This window comes from Oxyura jamaicensis, chromosome 1, assembly GCF_011077185.1.
Source record: "Oxyura jamaicensis isolate SHBP4307 breed ruddy duck chromosome 1, BPBGC_Ojam_1.0, whole genome shotgun sequence".
Classification (NCBI taxonomy): Eukaryota; Metazoa; Chordata; class Aves; order Anseriformes; family Anatidae; genus Oxyura; species Oxyura jamaicensis.
In genome coordinates, this window is record NC_048893.1 from 115,494,518 (window position 1) to 115,517,894 (window position 23,377).

Consider the following 23,377-nt stretch of genomic DNA (forward strand, 5'->3'; position numbering starts at 1 on the left):
GGATTGATTTTTTTTATTCTTATTTTTAATGGGGAAAGATATTTTTCCCAGTACATCTTTAGAACGGTAATACTACAATGGTTAGAATGGTAAAACTGTTCAACATGTTGTAGATCTTTAGATATTCCTGCTATTAAATGAAATATTAGTTAATTTAAATTATGCAAAGCTGTAAAAATGAAGAATTCCATGTTTGTAGGATTGTGGAAAAGAATAAAAATATTACTAACTTATTGCTTGTATTACCCTGTAATATTTGGGGAAAGGTTGAAAGAGATTTTTCTTCGTGATAAAATTCAAAATGCTTCAAAATCCAAATATTTTCATAGGCTTTAAAAAGTTGGGTAGGTCAGTTGACTAATTTGTAGTTTGACCAAATTAAATTAGTTGTACTTTTTCTATGGGGTAAAAACACTGCCCTTGAATTTTAAAATCTGCCCTATAACAAGAAATATGTTAAGTAAACCCTTTGCTGCTTTGACTGGGACGTTAGTACAAAGAACATGTGCTTTCTGGTAGGCCCCAGAGTCTGAATGTCACCTGCTCTTGGTGGTTGGCAACTTCTGGAGCAAGCGAACCAAAGCCCCTGCCCTTGCCTTCTTACCTAAGGGGTTTGGGGCAGGGAGGGAAGAGATATTCCATATATGTAGATTCTTCCTTAAAAGACAGACAGGATATTGTTCAGGCAAATACACCACCTTAGGACTTGGAAACAGTCAAAGATGCCATAGTTCAGATGCAGTCCCTCCTCCCTACTTTTCACAGCACACAAAAATACAGAACTGAAGGCTCTTGCTAGTTATTATGTTCACAGTTGCTCGTTGCTGTAATCTTTATAAATACACTTAGCTGCCTCCTGGCTTATTAGAATTCTTCAAAAATAGGCACAAATGTTGTTATTGGGCAGAGTAAGAAGCTGTTTTTAATGAACAAAACTTGATTTGTCAATCATTACATACCTTGGCAATTGACGATAGATTGATAGGCAGATGAAATTCATTCACTGCAGTTGAAATTTTTCCTGAAATAATACTTTTACAATTTTTCCCTAAATATGGTGGAGGTTCTTTTATGTAATGCCATCACTTTTTGTTAAGATTTTCATTCTGTCACAAGTTTTAAAAGCATGTCAGTTTAACTAGCACGTCTGTTTAAAGAGAACTCTAATTACAATTAATGTGGTCACTGTTTTGAAGAAGAAATACCACAAAGAATTAACTGTATTTTCTATGCATTTCTCAAAGATCTTGTTAAACAAGATTATGAAAGTATCCCTATCTTTAGTGTAAATAGATGTTCTCATATTGTATTCGTGTTGGTCACTGTCTACAGATTTTTCTTTAGTATTGCTATTTCTTAGGAATGCAAACATGAATGGCATGCCATTTTAGCTGATTTTTGTGGTCTGCTGAATACTGCATGAAAGGACATGCAAATTTTGCTGAGCATTTCAGTAGCTGTGTTATTGCTTTTTAACAGTTTTTTTAATGAACACTTTTCTTAAAATTGCATAATGAAATGGTTTTATTTTCCATAACACATTACTTTGTATTGTAAATCTAACACTTGCTAAAATGATCATTTGTAGCACAATTAGTTATCACCCTTAATATGCCTTTTTTTCTTATCCTTCTGGGGGTCTCTTTTCTGTTTTAGTGTTTGATCAATTAGATCTCGTCACATATGAAGAAGTAGTAAAACTGCCAGCATTCAAAAGGAAAACACTAGTCTTACTAGGTAATTTTGAATTATTCTGAATATAACAGCATAGTTTTGAACCCATTATGGTAGAAAATGTATAATTAATTTTTGTGTTGTGGATTAGGTGCACATGGTGTTGGAAGACGACACATAAAAAACACACTCATCACAAAACACCCGGACAGATTTGCTTACCCCATTCCTCGTAAGTAGCAATGTTCAATGTAGTGCAAAAATTATATGTAGCATCCTTGTCATGTACCCATTGTAGTACATTGTACGTATGTTCATTTCTACGGAGATTAATCTTCCGTTACAGATGGATGAACTGTGATAAGAATGGATATGTTTCTTGTTTTGTTTTTTCAGAGGGAGGGGTAGTAAGTAATACCACTTCTACACTGAATGTTTCTTAGTATTCATAACACTTATTAAGTCTACTTTTCTCTACTCCAAACATTTGCTAACTTAGAAGGAATACTAAAACATGTTACATTTTTCTGTGCTAATTTTACATTAACAGCTTATTTAAGGCTGAAATTGCCATGAAAACTGTATAACTCCCATGAGAAGAAAAATAAATTAGATTTAGAGGAAACTTTTAGTGCCTACCTTATCTAACTGTCTTTAATTACTTTTCACAGCCTAGCCTTGAGGACTGGTATTATATTAAAATAATTCCGAAGTTTCCAGAGATTACAGTAAGAAAAATAAAATGTAATTAACAGCTCACCAAATGGGTTTTTGCCAAGAGAATAGGGACGTTTTCCCTTAATAACAATCTCCACCAGTACCATGGCAGGAACTGCATATCTTACTGCATGATTTGTTGGAGATGCACCTTTTTTCCTCAAGCCTAGGCATTCTGAAACAAGACCACCCATCAGCTAAATCTGACCAGTCTGTTTCAGGCTAATTTCAGAAACCGTAGGAACTATAAGAACCCAGGAGATGTATCCTCCATTACAAAGAACTAAAGTACTAAGTGTATTGCCCTGGGGAGGTAGAAGCTGAACTAGTTCTTTTCTCACCTATACCATGAAGACCATACCTTAGATTGACTGCATGAGGTTCCTGCTCTGTGGGAGCATGTAAATTGCATCCCTGATCACATAAGAAAACTGAAAAGGCTAGACCAGGAATCAGGATGCATTTTAGGTGCTTAAGCATCAGTGTTATGTTTAGATACATGTTTTAGACATCATTTAACCTGCAGCCGTACTCCAGAGGAACAATGGTCTCTGTTAACTCGTGTGTCATATCTGATCACACTATGTAGATGTATCTAATTTAAGGCAGATTTAGGACATTTAATATAGTATTTTATGCTGGTGTTTAGGGACCTAAGTTAATCCCTTATTTTAGGTATCTGAAATAAATCATGTGAAATGTACCACACACTTTAAGTATTACGGAAACCTGACCTATATTTCAGCTGACTCTAGATAATTTAAATTATTCTCTCAAACTCTCAGAGATTAAATTTTACTTCATTTTCTCTGTTCTTTCAAAAAATCATGGTGACAGTAGGTAGCTTCTAAGACAGGCTTCAAGTTGGGTGTAGAGTTTCGTGTCATGCTTTATGATCTAGCTACTGAAAACCTGATCTTAAAGGTCAAAAGGTTATGTCACACACAGTGGTTGTTAATTAAATGGATTAGTAGGCCAGGTCTCTTACCACATAGGTTTGCAGAAGCAATGCATTTCTAGCTTTTGTCTCTTGACCACAAGCAGTCAGGCTCTCACCTACTTCTTAGACTTACAAATTCACATTCAGAAGAAGAAAACCACAGAAGTGGAAAAAAAAAAAAAAAGTGTTTTGACAAAAGAGTATTTGGGGGGGAAATTTAGGAGAGTACACTAATTCCAGTAGACCTATGACAGCATTATTATAGTGATATTATAGGTTTTCTATAATCCAGTGTTCTTGAATTCCTTAAAATAACTGTGATCTATAGTACTAATGTTTCTATAGAAATTTTATCTTCAATTACACTAACATAGCCATCTAATCCATAAAACAGTAATAGATATTTAATAATGGAACGTGAGTTCAATTTTTGCACACCTTGGCTGAAATTATGATAAGGCTGTTGGGTCATATGAAATAGATTGTGAAGAGATGTGGTGTTTCAAGTGTGGTGTCACCCACATAAATGTGACAGTGGAAAAATATGAAAGGAAATCAGTTTGTCAGAGAATATTAAGAGAGCAAGTGGCTGTAAGTGTGCCTGTGGGGAAAAGAGGAGCAGATGGCCTACAGAATCACAGAATGCTTGAGGTCCCTACATCTGGAGGTCACCTGCTCCAATCCGCTGATCAAGCAGGGACACTCAGGGCAGGGTGCCCAAGATCATGTCCAGATGGCTTTTGAAGGATCTCCAAGGAGAGAGACTCCACAACCACTTAAGGCAACCTGTGCCAGTACTCTGTCACCCACACTGTAAAGAAATGCTTCGTGATGTTCAGACAGAGCCCTCTTGTGTTCCAGTTTATGCCCGTTGCCTTTTGTCCTGTCACTGTGCACCAGTGAGAAGAGGCTGGCTCTGTCTTTACACCTTCCCCTTAGATATTTGTGTTCATGGATGAGAACCCCCATGCCTTGACTTCTCCAGGCTGAACAATCTCAGGTCTATCAGCCTTCCCTTAGAGAAGAGATGATTCAGTTCCTTAGTGCCCCTTTATTGAACTCTCTCCAGCATGGCCATGTCTGTCTTGTATTGGGGAGCCCAGAACTGGACCCATCAGTAAAGGTTTGGCCTCACCAGCACTCAGAGGGGAAAGATCACTTCCTTCCTCCTCCTGGCAATACTTTGCCTATTGCAGCCCAGAATACTGTTAGCCTTTTCTGAAGCAAGGGTACATTGCTGGCTCATGTTCAGCTTTCTCCAGCCTGTCAAGGTCCCTCTGGATGGCAACACAACCCTCTGGCCTATCAGCCACTCCTCCCAGTTTAGTGTCATCTGCAGACTTACCAAGGGTGCATGCTGTCTCATCATCCGGATCATTAAAGGTGATCTTAACAGGATTGGGCCCAGTGTTAACCCCTGGTATGAAATACATCCGTGGGCCTAGGGGATCTTAACAGAATGGTTTAGGAACTATAAGAACTGTGAGATCGGTTTCACCTGTCAGGCAAAGAACAAATTGTAGAAGAGAAGTTTGTCTGCTCTTAAAAGCGACTGATAGAGTCTTATAGTCTTGACCAAATAAAGGTTAATTATGCACTTCTGTTATTCCTCTAACTCTTTGGTTTTTGTCTTTTCTACATTCTTTAATCTCCTGCTGTTCTGAACATGTTCCCCAATATCATTCTGCCTCCCCCCAGCTCACACTTCATTGTTCTGTGTGGTTTATCAATGCTTAATCACCAAATGATAACCTGTTAAGTTACAATCAAAATGTAATCCCAGTATTCCTTTTGCATTAAAAATAATTTTTATTTTCAGACACAACCCGACCTCCAAAGAAAGATGAAGAAAATGGAAAAAATTACTACTTTGTATCGCATGACCAAATGATGCAGGATATATCAAACAATGAATATTTGGAATATGGCAGCCATGAGGATGCAATGTATGGGACAAAACTGGAAACAATACGAAAGATCCATGAGCAGGGACTAATTGCAATACTTGATGTAGAACCTCAGGTAACTTATATGAAAATGGGACTCATCACAAATCCTTCAACCTTATTGATAGATATTTTTGTCAATATTGTTAACTAGATAAGCAGTGCATACAGTAATATGTGCAGACAGAAGTCCCTGGAACATCAAAGTATCAATCTATGAAGTAGATTTCTGCTAATCATCTGGTTAGAAGTACATACTGCAGAATCAAATTCATAGTTTGTTCATAGTGGTATGCAATCACTATAGCTTGAAAATCTATTTATTGTGCAAATCTGAAATATTTTAGCCTCATGTCCAGTGAAATGTATCAAAATGATTGTCATTGTCATACTAGGGAATCATAGGATGGCTCAAGTTGGAAAGGTCCTTAAAGATCATCTCGTTCCAACCCCCTGCCATGGGAAGGGATGCCACCCACTAGATTGCCCAGGGCCTCATCTAACCTGGCATTGAACACCTCCAGGGATGGGACATCCACAGCCTCTCTGGGCAACCTGTGCCAGTGCCTCACCACCCTCACAGTGAAGAATTTCCTCCTAACCTCCAATCTAAATCTCCTCTCTTTTAGTTTAAAACCATTCCCCATGTCCTGTCATTATGTGATTGAGCAAAAAGTTGTTCTCCATCTTTTTTATAATACCCCCTTAAGTACTGAAAAGTTGCAGTAAGGTCACCCCAGATCCTTCTCTTCTTCAGGCTGAACAGCCCCAGCTCTCTCAGCCTTTCTTCACAGGAGAGGTGCTCCAGCCCTCTGAGCGTATTTTTGGGCCACCTCTGGACCCGTTATAACAGATCAACATCCTTCTGGTGTTGAGCGCCTCAGACCTGGATGCAGCACTCCAAGTGGGGCCTCACAATGGCAGAGGAGAGGAGGGATGATCATATCCCTTAACCTGCTGGCCAGAGGGGTCTTTGTTGATGCAGCCCAGGACGCAGTTGGCCTTCTGGGCTGCAAGTGCACACTGCTGGCTCATGTCAAACTTTTAATCCAGCAGAACCCCCAAGTCTTTCTCTGCAGGGCTGCTCTCAGTGAGTTCTTCTCCCAGTCTGTACTCATGGCCGGGATTCTCCTGGCCCAGGTGCAGCACCTTGCACTTGACTTGTTGAACCTCATTCGGTTCACATGGGCCCTCTTCTCAAACTTCTCCAGGTCCCTGTGGGTGGCATCCCTTCCTTCTGGTGTATCACCTGCACCGCTCAGCTTGGTGTCATCAGCAAACAATCAATACAGTCAAAAAAAAAAAAAAAAAAAAAAAAAAAAAAAAAAAAAAAATCAATGACAATATGTTTCAGTATGTTCTAAAATTTCTCTCTGATGCTGTTTTGGAGAGCAGTCTTGATCCTAACTAACTCGGTTCCAATACCACTGTCAAGCCATGTCAGAAACATTTGTGGTCAGTTACAGGTACTGATCCTGTTTACACAATGACCAGATCGGTGTCGTTACTTTATGAACTTCTGTCTGTGTTATGGTATTATACTTTGCAGAAGAGGACAGGGTAGAAAATCAGGCTCTCAAGAAATAAGAATAGTTTGTTCATTCGTTATATAAAATCTTCAATGGAAAATTCTGGTACGTTTCCCTTGAAACATCTATGTAGTCATGACTTTCAGTTCATAGGAACATGTTTATATATTTTGTTAAGTAGAACTACATTAGGATGGACAAGTGTAATGTTTACGTTATTCTAGAAGACTGAAGGAAATGGGTGGAAGAAATTAAATTGTGGTCAGTGTTAAGTATTTAAATTTGGAAGCTACATTCTTCTTTGATTCAAAAAATTCATTTTTTAAGAACTTCATAATAGAAATAAGATAGCTGACTAAATTATTTAGCACAGTTATAGTACTGTTCTGAAAATAAAATCCCACATAAAACTGTTTTGGGGGAAAGCAGCATTTATATCCAGTTCAAATGAAGCTGCTATTAAAAGTAAGCTCTCTTGAGAAACCTTTTCAACTTGGTTTGGTCAGAAGCATTACAATTCTCAGAAGCCATTTTAATATTGAATAGAGTATATTTACATATGGTAACAGCTGCCTTTCCTGCACTTCCTCCAGGATGTTTAGCCAGCCTCTTTCTTAACCAGCTTCCTCATGCATCTGTCTCAGCTCTTTTGGGCCAGCCTGTCTATGTTATTAGTTATCTTACACCGCTTGTTACTCAGTAGTTATGTGAGTCTCCTTGAGTTTAACAATATGGGGTTTCTCTCTTTTGTTTAGAAGAGCTTGACATATATTATATATATACAGATGGGTTTCAAGGAGCAGAGGTGAAAACCTATTTAGGTTGCAAAAAGGGATGGATTGTTTTTTTATTTTTTTAAAAAAAAAAAAATGGCCCTTAGTAGTCTTACTTTCTTGTCCACATATTCAAGTTGAGCTGAGGTATGTTTACTTACTATCCTACACTTCAGCTGATAGCTTGGATATGAAGCAAAACTTAACTTATGGCAGCTGTGTGTGTCACAGTAGATGATGATGAAGTCCAGTTTTTTAATAAGAACACACATCTTTTGCGTAGATTCAGTTCAGGGGCACAGTGCTGCATTTACTGCATTAATGCTATACTCACTATTATTGCTACTTTTAAAAAACATGCCTCACATTTTCATTTGTTTCAGAAAATGAGAAAAAGTATTGGTTTGTATAACAAGTCAGACTAAGAATGATATTCTACTTAATATTTATTCTAAAATACAGTTTGCTTTTTTTACCTCTTTATGGCATCACTGATTTTTTTTAAACTGGTGTTAACTATTCAGCTTAAAATACAAATACAGTTCTGCACCCTTTGAAACTATGGGAAGAACCTCTGAAAATCCAGAAGATTTTATTGTCTCAAAAAATCACTTTTATGAGTGATAAATGTACGGTTTGAATATCAAAAAAAAATCAAAATGAAACAAAACGTGTCTACATTACTAAGGTCTTGACTCGAGATTAATGAAAAATAAAAACCAGCAGTTATAAGTCATAATTTTTCTATTTTCCGCTTATGTGACTAAACATTTTTCACATTGATTGGTGGGGGATTCTTCTAATGTATCTGATTTTATTTTTATTTTTTTAACCTAGGCATTGAAAGTCCTGAGAACTGCAGAGTTTGCTCCTTTTGTTGTTTTTATTGCTGCACCTACGATTACCCCAGGCATTAATGAGGTATGCCATATTACAGTCTAATGTCTTATCAGAGACAGAATTAAAGATGGGATTCAAAGATGCGGATAAGAGTCTAGCATTTCTTTGTCTGTAAGTGGAGAAACAAAAGGACAGTTGTATAGCAGCATTTTTCTAAAAATATGTATTTTTGTTTCGTTCCCTGCCTTACCTCACAGATCCATTTCCAAATCCTTGACAAATGATTAGCACAAATTTCTCAGTTAGCAAAATTAGTAGTGCTAGCACTAGATTACAGATGGCCTGAACTGAAGAAATGGATGTGGATAACTGCATTGTGATCCCACCTTTATCCTGTAGAATTTTTTATGCACAAATATGTATCAGAAATAGGCTTATTAATTAAAAAAAAAAAAAACTAAGAATTTGACATAAGCTTTGACCAAAGGGATAATTGCTTGTGGAATTAAGTTAATTATTCATGCAGATCCACATCCTCAATTTCCTACTTCACAGAGTTGCCACCCTGAAAGCTGCTACTGATTTCAGAGGCTATCAGGCAATTCATTTAGCTCACAACAGGGCAAATAGTATTTATACAAACACTTTATCTGCTCAGCCTTTTTTAAACCCTAATGCTAAGGTATTTAATTAATTGGATTTGACCATAAATCTGTTCCAAGTCTCCTAAAGGTTCCATCCTTATGCAAAAATAAAGTCAGAAGCCCTGTCTCTACAGCTGGAATGTTTCTATAGAAATTTAATTATAGTATCACAGATATGAAACTGCAACATCACTGCAGAGGCTTGCAGGAAAATAAGGAACAAAGGCAAACATATTTAAATGCAAATACCCTGAATGATTATTAAAATTGTAAGCCGAGTGAAAAATACCAGCCTCAAGCTGCAGTTTTACTGGCAGCTGAGACATTGTCCTAGCACACTGTGCTGATGGGAGTGGTTCTCTCTAGCTTGCTTCTGGACATGTACTGCCCATGCATGGGCCATGGCACTTATCAGACCCTTCAGTGAGCTACTGTAGCTCTGTATTGTTTTTTTTGTCAGTTTTCAAGCAGCTCACAAAGGCTCTGACAATGGCCAATACCAGAACGAACAGTGAAACCATATAGCCAAGAAGAGATCCTTCTTCCCCCTCCTTTTCACTTCGACATAGCTTACTGCTGTGGTTTTACTGCGTCTTAAGGACCCATACCATAACTGATAAGTGCCACAAGTGTATAAACTGTCTCAGGACATCAAAATCAGCAACACTGATTAAGTTACAGTTTGTCTAACTGCTGGTGCTGGCATATGGTATAAATCAGTAGGATAGTGCAAAAATACTAAAAATTTGTATTCTACACTGAATTTGTCTTTGTGCAAGCAAATGGCATAGCATCATGTAAAAAAAAAAAAAAAGTTCTTAAGATGTGTCAGACAATCATTGCGCTTACAGTAACGCCAAGGAGACCATGTATTCTGTAAAATTATGTAACTACCTGTTTTTGTTGCTTTGTACCTGTGTTTCAGCTCCCAAATGGTCCTCCTTGGCCTCACTGATTTGCCAGTGGTACATAGCTTTTCATCCGCTAGCTATAGGGTACAATACAGAGAAAACTGGGAGAGTTAATGAGGGAGAAAAGGTTTTCCATGATACACTAGGAAGAGGACAGAAATGCACCTTTTGTAGTAGCGGTGGGGAAATAGGTGTTCATGGCAAAGAAATATTAATAGAAGTAAAATACTACATTCTAAATATTTGGATTCATGCTGTAAGACTGTCTTTATTTTAAGTTCTCGTGACCAAAGTGTTTCTGTGCATAGGGATTCACTCAAACACTCACTTCAGAACTGGTGAACTGGGGCCACACTTGAAAAAACAACCTAATTAATGAATCAATTAAACTTAAAGAGAGGCAGGAAATAGTAGTAGCAGCAACAGAACTTACCTGAATACAGTCATATTTTCCAAGATTTACTCTGCTGCATGAAAAGAGAGATGCAAGTTATGTCTGTGTATTAGCAGCCTGTAAGGCAGCAAACAAGGTTCTAGAGTATGTTTCATATTTCCCCATTCGTTCTTACTTTTTGAAAGCCTCATATGCATGAGTGTCCCTGTCTATCATCTTATCCTGCTTTGTTTATTTTACGTATGCCTTTTGAGAACACTTCGGTAAATGACTGTCCTTTTTTCCGTTATGCTTTCTTGAATTTCATCTTTGCTTTTCTTTTCATTTTCCTGCACTCGTACTAATTGTATATAGCTGCCAAAATGGTGCAGAAAATTGCCTGTAAGTACCAGCTAGGGGCTGAAAAAGGTAGTTCTGGGTATTTTAGTAGTTTTAGAATGTAGATCCGCTTGTTCCCATTCAACATTACTTTTTGTCACTGGAATAAAAATTTAATATAATAAAGGCTTTAGATATCTGTGCTATGATACAAGTAAGGATTATTTGCTAGTAAAAAGAAACGAGAGTAAAATTTCCACTCAAAGCTGTACATATGAACCTCACATTAAAAATCAGTGAAGAGGATCAAGGATCACACAGCAAGGTAGGAGACAAAATGTTATGCTTCCTGACTTATATAGCAGTGCACTATGACCAGTTCTACAAAGCACAAAAACAATTCAAAACATATAGGAAATCTCCAAGAGTGTAATCCCGTCTCATCACTAAGAAAACTTAAATCAGGTTATTAGTATGGTAAAACCGAGAGAGGAGAGTGCCTATCGGGGACCCATGGAATAGTTCTAATCTCCTGTAGGTGTTTTCTATCTCCCATTGCCTATTCAGCAGCAAAGAGGAGTTGACAGGCTCTATTTTTTAGACTTAAACCTTAACTGAGCAATGTATAGCTTCTTTCTCTCTTATAGCTATGTTTCCCCCCTTTATACAGGGAAAGACTAAAAGGAATTTCTCTTAAGATGTTTGCAGTCCATCAGCTGTTTAAATTGAGATTTTTTTTTCTCTTGGAACAAAATTGGCAAAGGCCTGATTGGTATCTTTTTAAGTTGTTCATAGCCTCAAAAAGAAATACTAGTAATTTGTTAGTCTGTGCTTTGACTGTCACAAGTGGTGGCTATTGGCCTGTGTACTTTAAGGGAAAAAAATAAAAAGCTCTCAGAGATGAAAGAGACTGAAGACAACAGGTCATTATGCACGTGGGAGAGATTTCATGGATGAAAGTTGTTTTTCACTCCTTTCCATCCCAGGTTTGGTGGAGAGTGAAATAAGATTAGAAAAGCAGACTATGAATGCTAGTCATAGGAAAGTCTGTTCAACAAAATGGACACACTGCAACTAGACCCACATATAATACCTGTTAAGTGAGAGCTGAGGAAGAAGAAGAGACATGTTTTGCTTCCCAAATATGAAGTTAATGAACCAATGCACTGTAGCCATGCATTTGTCTGTCTTCAGCTATTTGAACACATGGATAAATATCTGATTTTTTGACACTATTGAGAGCACAGCTGCTGGAGACTATTCTTCTTGAGAATATTCCGCAATCTTCACTGTTCAAGATTTAATTAAGAAATGTTAAGGAAATTGAGGAGAACTTACTACAGCAAAATATTGAGGAAGTGTTACTTTCAAAGATGAATTTTGGCCTTTATCATTTACAGGCACACAAGAAACACCTAGCCAAGTCTGACACGGTTTGAATGTTCAAATAGATACTTTATCATAAACACGGATAACATTTGGCCTCAGTTTAAAACAAAGATCAAGAATAGTAATCTGTCTTTTTTCCACAAATTTGAGAAAGTTTGCACCTATTTGAAAGTTGCTGCAATTGCCTATCCCAAACCTTTTACTGTCCCTGAAAGTATATGAAAGAAGTAGCATTTTACATTTCCAGTTGTCCAGGAAATTCAGATATTCCAAAATAGAACCCACTTCAGTTCCAGTAAAATTAGACCAAGGAGCAGCTAAGTCAGAAAAATATTAAAATCTAATGTGTTTTTAAAACTCTTAGTTTTGTGACATCTGTGTGTACAAGGTAAATATATTTGGAAGGGTTTTTGCTTTCATTCTTCTTTATCTACCAGTTGTTTTTTTAAGATGAGACAACTGTACGTTTTCAGATTTTTATTCTGTCAGTCACAGTAAGACAGACACTTCAATGAGAACAGTTCACCTTCATACATGTAGTTGGTAAAGACGACACTGATGTGAGATCTGAATAACAGTTATAAAGCTACATATGAATTAACAGCTTTAAGGTTTTATGTGTATTTTTCAGGTAGCATTAGTCTCGTGCCATGAGGTTAAAACTCATTTAAAGATACAGTATGATTGTGCTAAGACTGGCCTTAAATATAAAATTGATCTTAATTAGATATGAATAAAGCATTGAAAATATTCTGCTTGACAGGTAGGATGTATACCTGACAAGTACGATAGATCCTCCGCTGACATCAACTGATTTCTTCTTTCAAAATCTGAAAACTTGACAGATAATTACTTAGCTAGGTTTTTGACTTAAAGACACTGGGCCATATGAAGTGTTCCACAAAAATATTAGTGTTTATCTGTGTTGATCAGTTTGACACTGGAATAAATTAATTTTGCACACACTATTTTCTCCAGAAGTGCCAAGCATCACTGTAGATGCGTGTTGGCCCATAAAAGCAGCATGCCCTATACAAAGGTGCATGGGAGAAGCATTTGTCTGACCTTGAATGAGATTTTCAGTGATCATCAAGCGGAGGCCTCATTCCCTCCCCATCTGGAGCTGCAGCTTCAGGAAGAAGCAGAACTGTAACTTGGGTTCCGAACGCCGCCTCCAGAAGCGGTTAGTTTCATGGCTGTGGGGAAGGAGAACTGTCTCAGCACAGGTTATTCCCTCCAGAGGACCTGAAAGCCACCATTTCACATCGGCATGTCACTGTAGCTAGAAATGCTTCGGAAGTCTAAACAGAACACTTGGGAAAAAAAAAATAAATAAATGAGGAGGAAGGGGGTGGGAGGAAGATCTCTTATTAGACAGAGAGAATTCTGTTCCCAAAATATATTCTTGTAAAACCAGCTATAGGAGCTGTTGCTGTACTTCCTACAGCCTAGAACTGTGTGAACAAGTAGGGTGACCCTACAGATACTAGAGCAGCAGGAGTCTCTGCTGTTCATATGTGATTTTGCCCTACATCCACCCCAAAAACACAGGGAGGGAAGGAACCAGTTACTGTGGCTATTTCAAAGTTCCTGAAAACAGGAAATGATTCGTTGAATTTTGTAAGGTAATTTGCAGGAAGGGAAATCAGACTTATAACTCACAACCACTACGGGACCATGAAAACAAGCCTTTTGCAAGCTTTCTCTTTCTCAGAAACGCAGGCCCACTGGCAAAGCCCACTGCAGTAGCATCACAAGCTACAAAGAATTAGGCAGTGCACCTCCAAAATGGGAGGCAGCTGATGCTGTAAGGATTGGACACAAAGCTGTAGTACTAAGCCCGCGGCAGCTGACCCTTCTTGAGCATGGACTGCGGGATTGGGTCTTCAGCACAGCACACAGAGATGCTAGAAGTGATGTACCCTGAAATGGGAACCGCGGTGCAACGCGGAGTGAGAACTTCCTCGTCAGTAAGCGATGGTTAAAGGAAGTAAACCCAGAAAACTGATGTTGAACAGTGAAACGTTACCAAAACTGGGAACAGCTGATACTTGACAATATTCCCTATTCTGTTTCTTGTGTTGGCCTGGACATAGGCCAAGTATCTTGTATTCGTGCGCTTCATATGTTTTACTCATTTGTGGTTTCTTTTGCTCCGTGTCTGTGCTGCTTTTATAAGCTTTCATCCTCTGCCTTGCCTTTTTAAGTCTAGATCTGTGTTTTGTGTCAAGTAACGTCAAAAAATAACTGGTGTTGGAATGTCAACTTCAAGACAGAAAACAATTTCTTTCTTGTATTTTCCAAAGAGTTAGGTATGGGTTCGACCCGTGCCCACCTACTGCTTTCATGCCTGTTTTCTTCTTCGCAAGCAATAGCTAGAAATCTGTTGTACAAGAGTAGGAAAGGACCCAACTTACCTCTCCTGTTTCCTTTTCTGATCACCGAATAGGATGAATCTCTTCAGCGCCTGCAAAAGGAGTCTGAAATCTTACAGAGAACGTATGCACACTACTTTGACCTAACAATTATCAACAACGAAATCGATGAAACAATCAGGCACCTGGAGGAAGCCATTGAGCTCGTCTGTACAGCGTCGCAGTGGGTGCCGGTCTCCTGGGTCTATTAGGCCGCTCACGAGAGAATTGAAAAAGCCTGTCATTACTGAGAACCACCTCATACATGGAAAACCTCTACGTTACCGACCTTGTGTCAACAGGTCTTGGCCCCCTAGAGACTACCTAGATGTAGTGTGACCTAAATTTATAATTATTGTCATGTCCTAATAGATAGGAGGAGGGAAAAAAAAAATTAAACACTAATTTAAAGAGACAGTATCTTTTTTTAATCATTTCTCCTAAACTTTAATAAAGTGTATCTTTAAATATATGTATTATTCAGTCCTTTGGAATGTTATATTTTTTGAAATCATAGCTTTTTATTTCAAGGGCCCCTAAAAACTGCACAAAATAGATGCTGCTTTCTATAATCTATTTTAATAGTAATAATAATATGATTCTGTTACCTTAACTTGGGGGTGGAACACTACATTCTTTTTAGAGTCTGATTTTATGGATTGGAATACTTTGCTTTCCTTTATTTATTTGAAATAATTAGTCTAGTGGTTACGAAACAAATTCATAAATTTTAAAGGCCTTTCTTCGCTTTTTTTTTTAGGATAGTATTTTCAAGTACTTTTGTGTAACATCCAGATAATGTGATACTGTCTCTTTGAAGAACTCTGTAAAACTTTTAGAAATTTGAAATTGGGTCTTGACTCTTAATGCATGTGGACAGTCGCAAGCGTTCATGCCGTTGGTGTATCTGTGTTGAAAAAAACTGTAATCTACAGCAAAGTACATTCCGTTCATGGGAAAACGTACCCAAGGGAATAAAGTAAAATATTATTCTGACTAAGTTGTAAACCTATGCACATCCCTTGCATTTTGGGCAACTTTATAAAAAAGAAAAAAACTGATTTTTATTAATAATAATCATGTAGTGAAATGTGTTTGTAATTTTGTCTCAATTTAATTTGTTGTAAGGTGGGAGGGGGCAATTACTGGTTTCACCATTTCAGATCTGTGTTGTCTGAGAGTATTAACGTTTTAATTAAGTTTAAGCAAAGAAATGCTGATTTTTAATATGTATGTAATTGTTTAAAAATGCACACATTTTAAAAGAAAATACTGTGCAATGAAGAAACCAGTTTAGGCATTGCGATAAACTGACTATTCCAAAAGACTCATCTACAACAGCCCTGTAAATTCCTTTAAAATGGTAATTGACTCTACAGTCTGACCAATTTTTTTTATTTTAAATATACTTCCTTTTATGTGTTCAACAACTGAATGCTTTTGGGTCCTTCATTTCATCGCAGGGACTTCCAAGAACAAATCAGTGACTCTTGCAGCAAGAAAAGGTTTCTTGAAGTCTGTTAAGTGAAGGCCCTGGTGCAGGAGCACAGGGACACAGCTTAGAATCAGTGCAGAGCCAAGTAAGAAAAATGAATTAAATGGGGTAACCGTATGTTTTGTTACCCTTCTTACCACGCCCTTACTGGCCCAGATGGTTCACATTTTTTAGGTGTCAGAAATACGATGTTCCTTACAACAACTTGTGTTAAAAGCTCTGTTGGCTGTACTGTTGTATAGTATGAAGTTTAGCATTTATGCTAAAATTACAGTGTTCTCAAGGGATTTATTTATCAGTGAAGTTGAGCTATCAGCTGTAATTGATCTGTAGGCCATTTCAGGTGTGGGGGACCACTGCACATGTAAACGGTAAATGTTCTCGCTTTAACACAGCGGCAATAATCATCAAGTTCATAAGCTGTTAATTTTCTCCTACCTACTCCTACTGCAGGTCAGGTGGTCAAATCTCTGTTCTTGGAGAGATTAGGCAAAGCCTAGCTCCAGCCAAATCAAGCAACGTGCTTCTTTTGTGCAGCCCTCACGGTACAACTTGCAGCGTGCAGGACAGCTGGGAACTCCATCCATAGCTTTATGCTAACACAGAGCTCATTTATGCCACAGCTGGATTCACGGGTCCACACCCAAGTCCCAAAACAGGTACCGTAACTGCATCCCTTGAGCCTATAGCATGTGTAGTACTAGTAACAAGCTAATGACAAACAATCTGTGTAGGCCCAGTGCAAGGAAATCAGCAAACAAGAAGAAACCGATCACATTGATAGCAGCTGCTCATCTGTTCTGAATTTAGCCCTTTTTAAAGGGCATGGGTACGAGCTGTGTACTATATAGTGTATAAGGTAATTTTTCAAGTATTTGTGTTACATCATTTTTAGTTCTGGATGGCATCCTATCAGGTGTTCTTGTAGATCAACTGTTGCAATGATGGTATTGGTAGCATTGCATACTCGCTGAGTTCATCCAGATGACAGCTTCATTCACTCTCAGAACTACCTCTTTTCCCAGTAAAGCACAAAGAGAAGACCTACTGAAAATCATGCAGTGGAGTGTTTCTGGTGTTAGAAATGCAAACTTCTTCTCTGGTAAGCACCTCTGGTATCTGATTTCTGTGACGCGTTCTTCATCTCAAATGTTTATGACACTAAACATGTAAAATAATTTTGATAATTAGGGTATAGTCCACCGTGTTTTGACAACACACTTTTGACTCCTAGTATGAGTTCCTTGAAAATTCTGTATATCCAGCCTGTAAGGAAAGAAAACTCCTAAGCCCATGAGGCTGCTTCTGCCTTATGTAGATGACAATAAGTAGTGATTTAATATAACTAATGCTTTTCTTATTTTAAGCGAAGCTACCATTCAGTTAACGTTACAGAGTAAAAAGTCTACCTTGGAAAGCTTTGGGTCTTTTGTTCTCACCGTATAGCATTTTATCAAGAGACAAATACTATAAAGCACATCCATCCATTAGCAAACCATCCTGCTTCCTCTTCACCATAGGCTGTTTTCCTTGGAGGTATCTTAGGTAGCAAGAGATTGACTTAAAATCCACCTAGGCTTCCGACACAACCAAACCATGCAGCACCCTGAACTCCATGAACCAGTTTCAACACAGTTACAGAAAGCATAGAGCAAGCCCAGAATGCCTCCAACAGCCCAGTCCTCCCCAGCCTCCTGCCCAAACCCTGCTGATGTGTCTGTGTTATTTGTATGGTACATAGAGGGCAAAAGGCTGCTATAAATTCAGCTGGAAGTTTTGCCTGCATGAGGAAAACTCATGCAGGTGCAGAACTAATGTTAATTTTTTTTTTACTCAATCTCCAACTGGAGAAAGGGTCCTCCTAGTACTGTAAATATCACTGCATAATTCAGAGCGCCTCTTGGACTGCTCTAAATCTGTGCTGAACATGACCTCAGAAGCAGTCCTAGGTTTGGGAAGAAACAATTATTTCTGTTTGCCCCTTTTATACTTTATTCTTTGTACAGGGGCTCATAGATTTGTAAAGAAAAATTGATCTTACCAGTATGCTGCCTCAGTCTGACTGATGCCTGTTATTTCAAGGTGTTAAGTTGGTCCAATAAATGTTCATTAACCTCTGCTTCCATTTACTTAATAAAAGTACACTAGGTTATTCAACGTCTCAGAGTGATAAGATTATTGTATTGAAATGGTAACCTAGCTTAGACGATCCTGGCCACTGTCATGCAACCCATAGCGTAGAGCTGTTTAAAATCAGAGGGACATTTCTTATCTCACCACCAATTCTTCCATCTTTTTATTTGATTTGGGTCAAGAAAGATACAGTACCACCAGCCACTAAGTGAAAAGATCACTACCTGCTTCAGAAGCACCATTAGCAAGGTTACTCAGTTGATTTTGAAAGGACGAGGTAGCAAGATGAGACATAACAGCCCAAGAAGCACTGAACTGGGGTGTATGCTTTGTAACTGGATACTGGAGCCATTAGGAAAAGTGAATGAGTTAATGCACAGACTAACATCAGTATTTGTTCCGTTGTTACTCTTCACTTTGAGGAAATTATGTCAGAATGTTATCACTGAAATGAGTATTTGGAAAGGTCACTAAAGCTCACGTTGCTTTTTGCAAATCTAGATTGAAATACTAGACGGAAACAGTTCTGGTCCCATTCTGTTCCACTGTGATTAGTTCTCTACATCGTTAATGACTATTACATAAATAATTCTTACCTGGGAGATAGATATGTTTCCCTTAGCTGAGATCTCTGTTAAGGTTTTAGACATTTAGGTAGTCAATCACTTTTTGTGCAGTCGTAACCTTATCTTTCTAAGGAAAAACAAAGGGGGGGGTGTATACGCACATCCATGCATTCCGCTTTATCTCTTTGTAGCAACTGCCAGGGGAATACTAGTAACAAGCACATTTGTCCAGATCTCTGTGTTCTGTAACAACATCTATGTTCTTGTGATTAATATGTAACTTAAGCCTGCTTCTATGTTGTGCAAGATAGCTGAACTGGTAGCATATCCCACACTATTCTCAAAAGAGTTCATGTTGAATATTAGCAAAGAAATTGCAAAAATTCCCTTATCAGTAGCCACTGCCAATTTTTCCATCTCCATAAAGGAAATATCCAAGGGGAAGGGAGGAATATGCTCAGGTTTTTAAGTACAGCTCATCTTGAAGCTGAAATATGAGCCTATTTTTTTCCATTCCCAGCCATCCAGATGGAGACTTCACTTCCACTTCGTCACAAAATGATCACAGTAGTGGGGCAAGTCTTGTAAATGGCAGGGAGAGCATGTAGATTGTGCTGAATGTCACAGTTAACAAACCAGAGAATATGTCAAAAGCATGACCAGACTTTTAAAAGAGAGACACAGCAGAGCAGGGAGGACTCCAGAGTAGGGAGAACTCAGCCCATGCCCAGATCTGCTGTTGCACTAATCTGCTGAACGTGCAAAGAAAATTCAAGTAGATGCAAAATAGCAGAAGGGTCTTATGCTAGGGTTCGTCTCTGTGTGAGAGAGTGGGAACAGGTGGCATCACACTCAGAAACTTGATTTTAAGGTGCATTTTCCAAACAGTTAGCAAACTTTCCCCTTTGTATTACTTAGTATCCTTGTTACAAAAGGTCTTTGAAGATTCATCTCCAAATTAGCCAAGGAGAGATGAGGAGAGTTTGAAGAGTAGTTTTGTAGACTACTTTATTTCAACAGCTGTAAATAACCACAGGTTACAACAATGTTACAGCACGTAATACCGAGTGTTAGAGAATCCATCCTGGGCTTATGCAGAAAAGAAAGGTTTTTTTTTGTTTGTTTGGCTGTTTTTTTAATTCCTTTTTAAACTCAGTCATTTTTCACTAAATTCAATGACTTAGATGTCTGAGCATCACCTTTCGCCCATTCCTGCTTACTAGGGTGGACTTATCAAAGCAACTGTTCTGTCAAAAGTATAATTCAGTAAAGATTATCTAAGAAATCAGTAAAGATTTCTGAGATTTTCCAGTGGGCAAAAGATGATAAAGCCCATAGTATTTTTTTTCTGTTGAGTATGAAAAATTCCAAAACTGTTTGTCTTTTTTCATTTAACATTAGAAAAAAGATGCACGCTCATAAACTCTGTAATGCATAAAATCAGATTTGTCTCAAAAATTCACAAGGTAGCTGGTCATGATGACTGTCTTAAAATATATTGTTCTCTTCACTTATCAAAATTAGCATTTAGTAAAGCCATCAGAGTATTTCCTATGTGTTACAAGAGGAAAAGGAGAAAGATCCTGCTCCCAGGACAAGGCCATGGGCTTTTTGAGCAGTTTGAAGAACTACCCCTGTCTGCATCAGGGGGCCGGCAGTTGGAGGTTTCTACTCTGCCCGTGTTATATTTTTGTGATTTTAAATCTGCAAGATGAGAAGCAGAGTAGAAAAAGCTTTAGCTTTCTCCTGTGTAAGTGTTGCTTGGCTCTGGCTGTAATTCGGAGTACTCTGTCACTGGGATGTTACTCCACTGAAGGCAATGGAAGGAGTCCCAGTAATTCCAAGCTTTGACTTTTGTTCTAGTCCTGTGTTTTCATTAACAGGTTTTTAACATATTTACTTAGTTTCATTATTAATTAGTTTAGAAGTGGGAGATTGCTGAGGTTGTTGCCATCTGCTTTCTCATTGCTGCCCCCCATCCAACCTTTGCAACAGGATGGTTGCTTCGTAGGCTCAGGTGCTGTGTGGGGCTTGCACACTAGACCTCACAACAGAGAAGACCTTTTCAGATCCACAGAGCAATCAGAGTCTCTCTACCTAGAGTTATACAAACTCTACTCTTAGTTGTGTGCAGAAACCAGGCATGAGTTCATGTTGCTGCTCAGAATGGACTAAATCGGTCTAAATCCTACAGATTCAGAGATCAGAGCTCAGTGAGTGCTGTACATTGTTTCCTGAAGGAGAACCTGGCCTCCTCCAGGATGGACAAATCTCAGTAGCTGCTGCAGAGGGAAGTTTGCATTTAATGGGGAATGCTCTGGGGAAATCAACTTAACACATTCAATCCACAGAGCAAAGCACTTTAAACTAAAACTAATTATCAAGTTTTATTTGCCTCTTGCAGCCTGTGGGATGTGGGTAACTTCACAGCTCTTTGCTGTGAAATTCCTATTTCAGTTTTGAAGGTTTGGAGTCTTGCCATCCCCAGGGTTGTGATCGCAGTTAGAGTGCTCTTTCTCCTGCAGTTGTGCATCCTGGCTGACCTGTCACCATCTCCTGAGGTGTTTCTGACAAATGCTTTGTCTCACTGTAGTGGGTTAACAAAAAAAATCTTCCTCTCCAAAAGGGTCAGTTCCACGTATGACCAACATAAAGCTGTGTTGTGGTTTTTATTTGTTGATTTGCCATGAACACCAGCCTGTTGAAACCTTACATTTAAATCTTAAGTCCAAAGTTTCAAATGTTTAAATCATGTTTATAAAGCTTGGGAGCCTCTTGCTGCACTATAACATAAAAGCACTTCAAGTCAGATCTAAATAAACAGGTTTATTTCTATAAGACTTTACAGATTTAACATAACCCAACATCATTTTGGAAATGTGCCTAACCCAGAACATTTGGCCTGTTGGTGGCTACTGGCTCATTCCAATAACATTTATTTTTTAAAGGCCAACCTGGGAAGTCCCCATCCCCTTTTCTAAGAATTACTTTCAAGTTCAGATTGCTCAAGCTGTAGTTATCACCAGTAATATATGTCTACATTGTAGGTTTATGATAATTTTTTAATTAAAATTTTAATTATTTTATATTGGATTTCATAATAAAATAATAGAATTATACTTCTATAGCATAATACCACAGGAGCTGCTATCTTGTTTTCCTGCATTTAGTCATGATCCAGTAACTAGGAAACAACTGAAAGGAATTAGAAGGTCTTTTAGAAAGAGAAGATGAGGTGTCTAGGTGAAACAAGAAGCAAGTAAATGATCAAAACACCCACCTGCACTACCTAAGGGAAGATTTGAATTAAGACGGAGTGCCTGGAAATACACAAAGATGGGTTTCATTAAAAAAAAAAAAAACACTGATCCTTATCCTGTGTATTGGTTGTGTAATGTGAAATTCAGTCTTGTGCCAGCAGGCAGTACAAGGCATGTATGTGCATTACATGCAAAGTTTCAGCAGGGTTGAAGAGAGCCTGGGGCGAGGCTAGCTGTCTGCACATCTGAGCTACTGCTTGCTGCCAAACTTCAGCTGGACTCCTACTGTACAGGATTTTTAATTTATTTTGAGAGCGGTGCACCAGAAAAGTCATCCCTGCTCTCCTGGAACCTGCTTTCCCCCCAAAGGGTGCCCCAAACAGTTCCAGTCTCTTTGAATGGAGCCACAAAGTTTATTTCTGCTTAAACAGTGTCTTTTTTTTTTTTTTCTTTTTTTTTTTTAGTCTGTACTCCGGACAGCATTTTAGCTGTCACAGTGATGGATAAGGACACTTTGTTTGTACTAGCGTAGTAAGAACAGACATTTCGTGTGTTGTTACCTGTCTAAAAATAGTGGAGGTCTGTTGTAGCTGTTTATTTTCTAAGGGAGAATTGAACAATATTAGCCAATTACATTAGGCTTAGATACACTGATAAGATTATATCGGTATATATTACAGTCCTGATGGACAAGGAGTTGACAAAGGCCGTTCTAAGTGCGATGCAGGATTGCCTTCCATGCTCCACTAAGCTTTGCCCAGATGTGTCCTGACCTCATCCTCAGGTGTCTTGGTGCCCAGAGGAGTGATTTGTAATGGTTGTCAGCAGTCCCTGGAAGACCTGCCATAGGCAAGACTCAAGCCAAGAAGAAGGAAACTCAGCTCTCTGAGCAGAAGTGACAACTAGGAGGAAGAAAGTCTAAGAGCTCGGTGAATCACAGAATCACCAAATGGCTGAGGTTGGAAGGGACCTCTGGAGGACACCTGATCCAGCTCTCTGCCCAAGCAAGACCACCTAGAGCAGGATGCCCAAGACCATGCCCAGGTAGCTTTTGAAGATTTCCAGGGAGGATACTCTACAACTCTATGGGCAGCCTGTGCCCATGCCTCATCACCCACACAGTACAGAAGCATTGCCTGGTGTTAAGAGGGACACTGCCTCTTGTCCTGGCACTGGGCTCCAATGAAAAGAGCCTAGTTGTGTCCTCTTTGCACCCTCCCTTCAGGTACTTATGGACATGGATGAGATCCCCCTGAGCCTCCTCTTCTCCAGGCTGAACAGCCCCAGCTCTCTCAGCCTCTCCTCACAGGAGAGGTTCTCCAGTCCCTCCATCATCTTTGTGGTGGCCCTGTGTTGCACTCTCTCCAGCATGACCATGTCTGTCTTGTACTGGGGGGCCCAGGACTGGATCCAACACTGCAGGGGTGGTTTCAC

General features: G+C 38.7%; 1 protein-coding gene across 13 annotated transcripts in view; it reads left to right on the forward strand.

The window, feature by feature from the left end:
- The window catches only part of CASK (calcium/calmodulin dependent serine protein kinase), a 214,611-nt gene extending 198,687 nt beyond the window's left edge, over positions 1 to 15,924 (forward strand). For 9 of the 13 annotated variants that reach the window (XM_035315990.1, XM_035315993.1, XM_035315995.1 and 6 more), the window contains 5 exons: positions 1,657 to 1,737; positions 1,826 to 1,906; positions 5,151 to 5,353; positions 8,417 to 8,500; positions 14,525 to 15,924. In XM_035315990.1, the coding sequence (XP_035171881.1) occupies positions 1,657 to 1,737; positions 1,826 to 1,906; positions 5,151 to 5,353; positions 8,417 to 8,500; positions 14,525 to 14,701 (626 nt within the window). In that variant the 3' untranslated portion in view covers positions 14,702 to 15,924. The remainder of the gene's footprint in view (positions 1 to 1,656; positions 1,738 to 1,825; positions 1,907 to 5,150; positions 5,354 to 8,416; positions 8,501 to 14,524) is intronic. The other 4 variants (XM_035315991.1, XM_035315994.1, XM_035315996.1 and 1 more) reach the window with 1 other exon arrangement.
- The last annotated feature ends 7,453 nt before the right edge of the window (positions 15,925 to 23,377 follow it).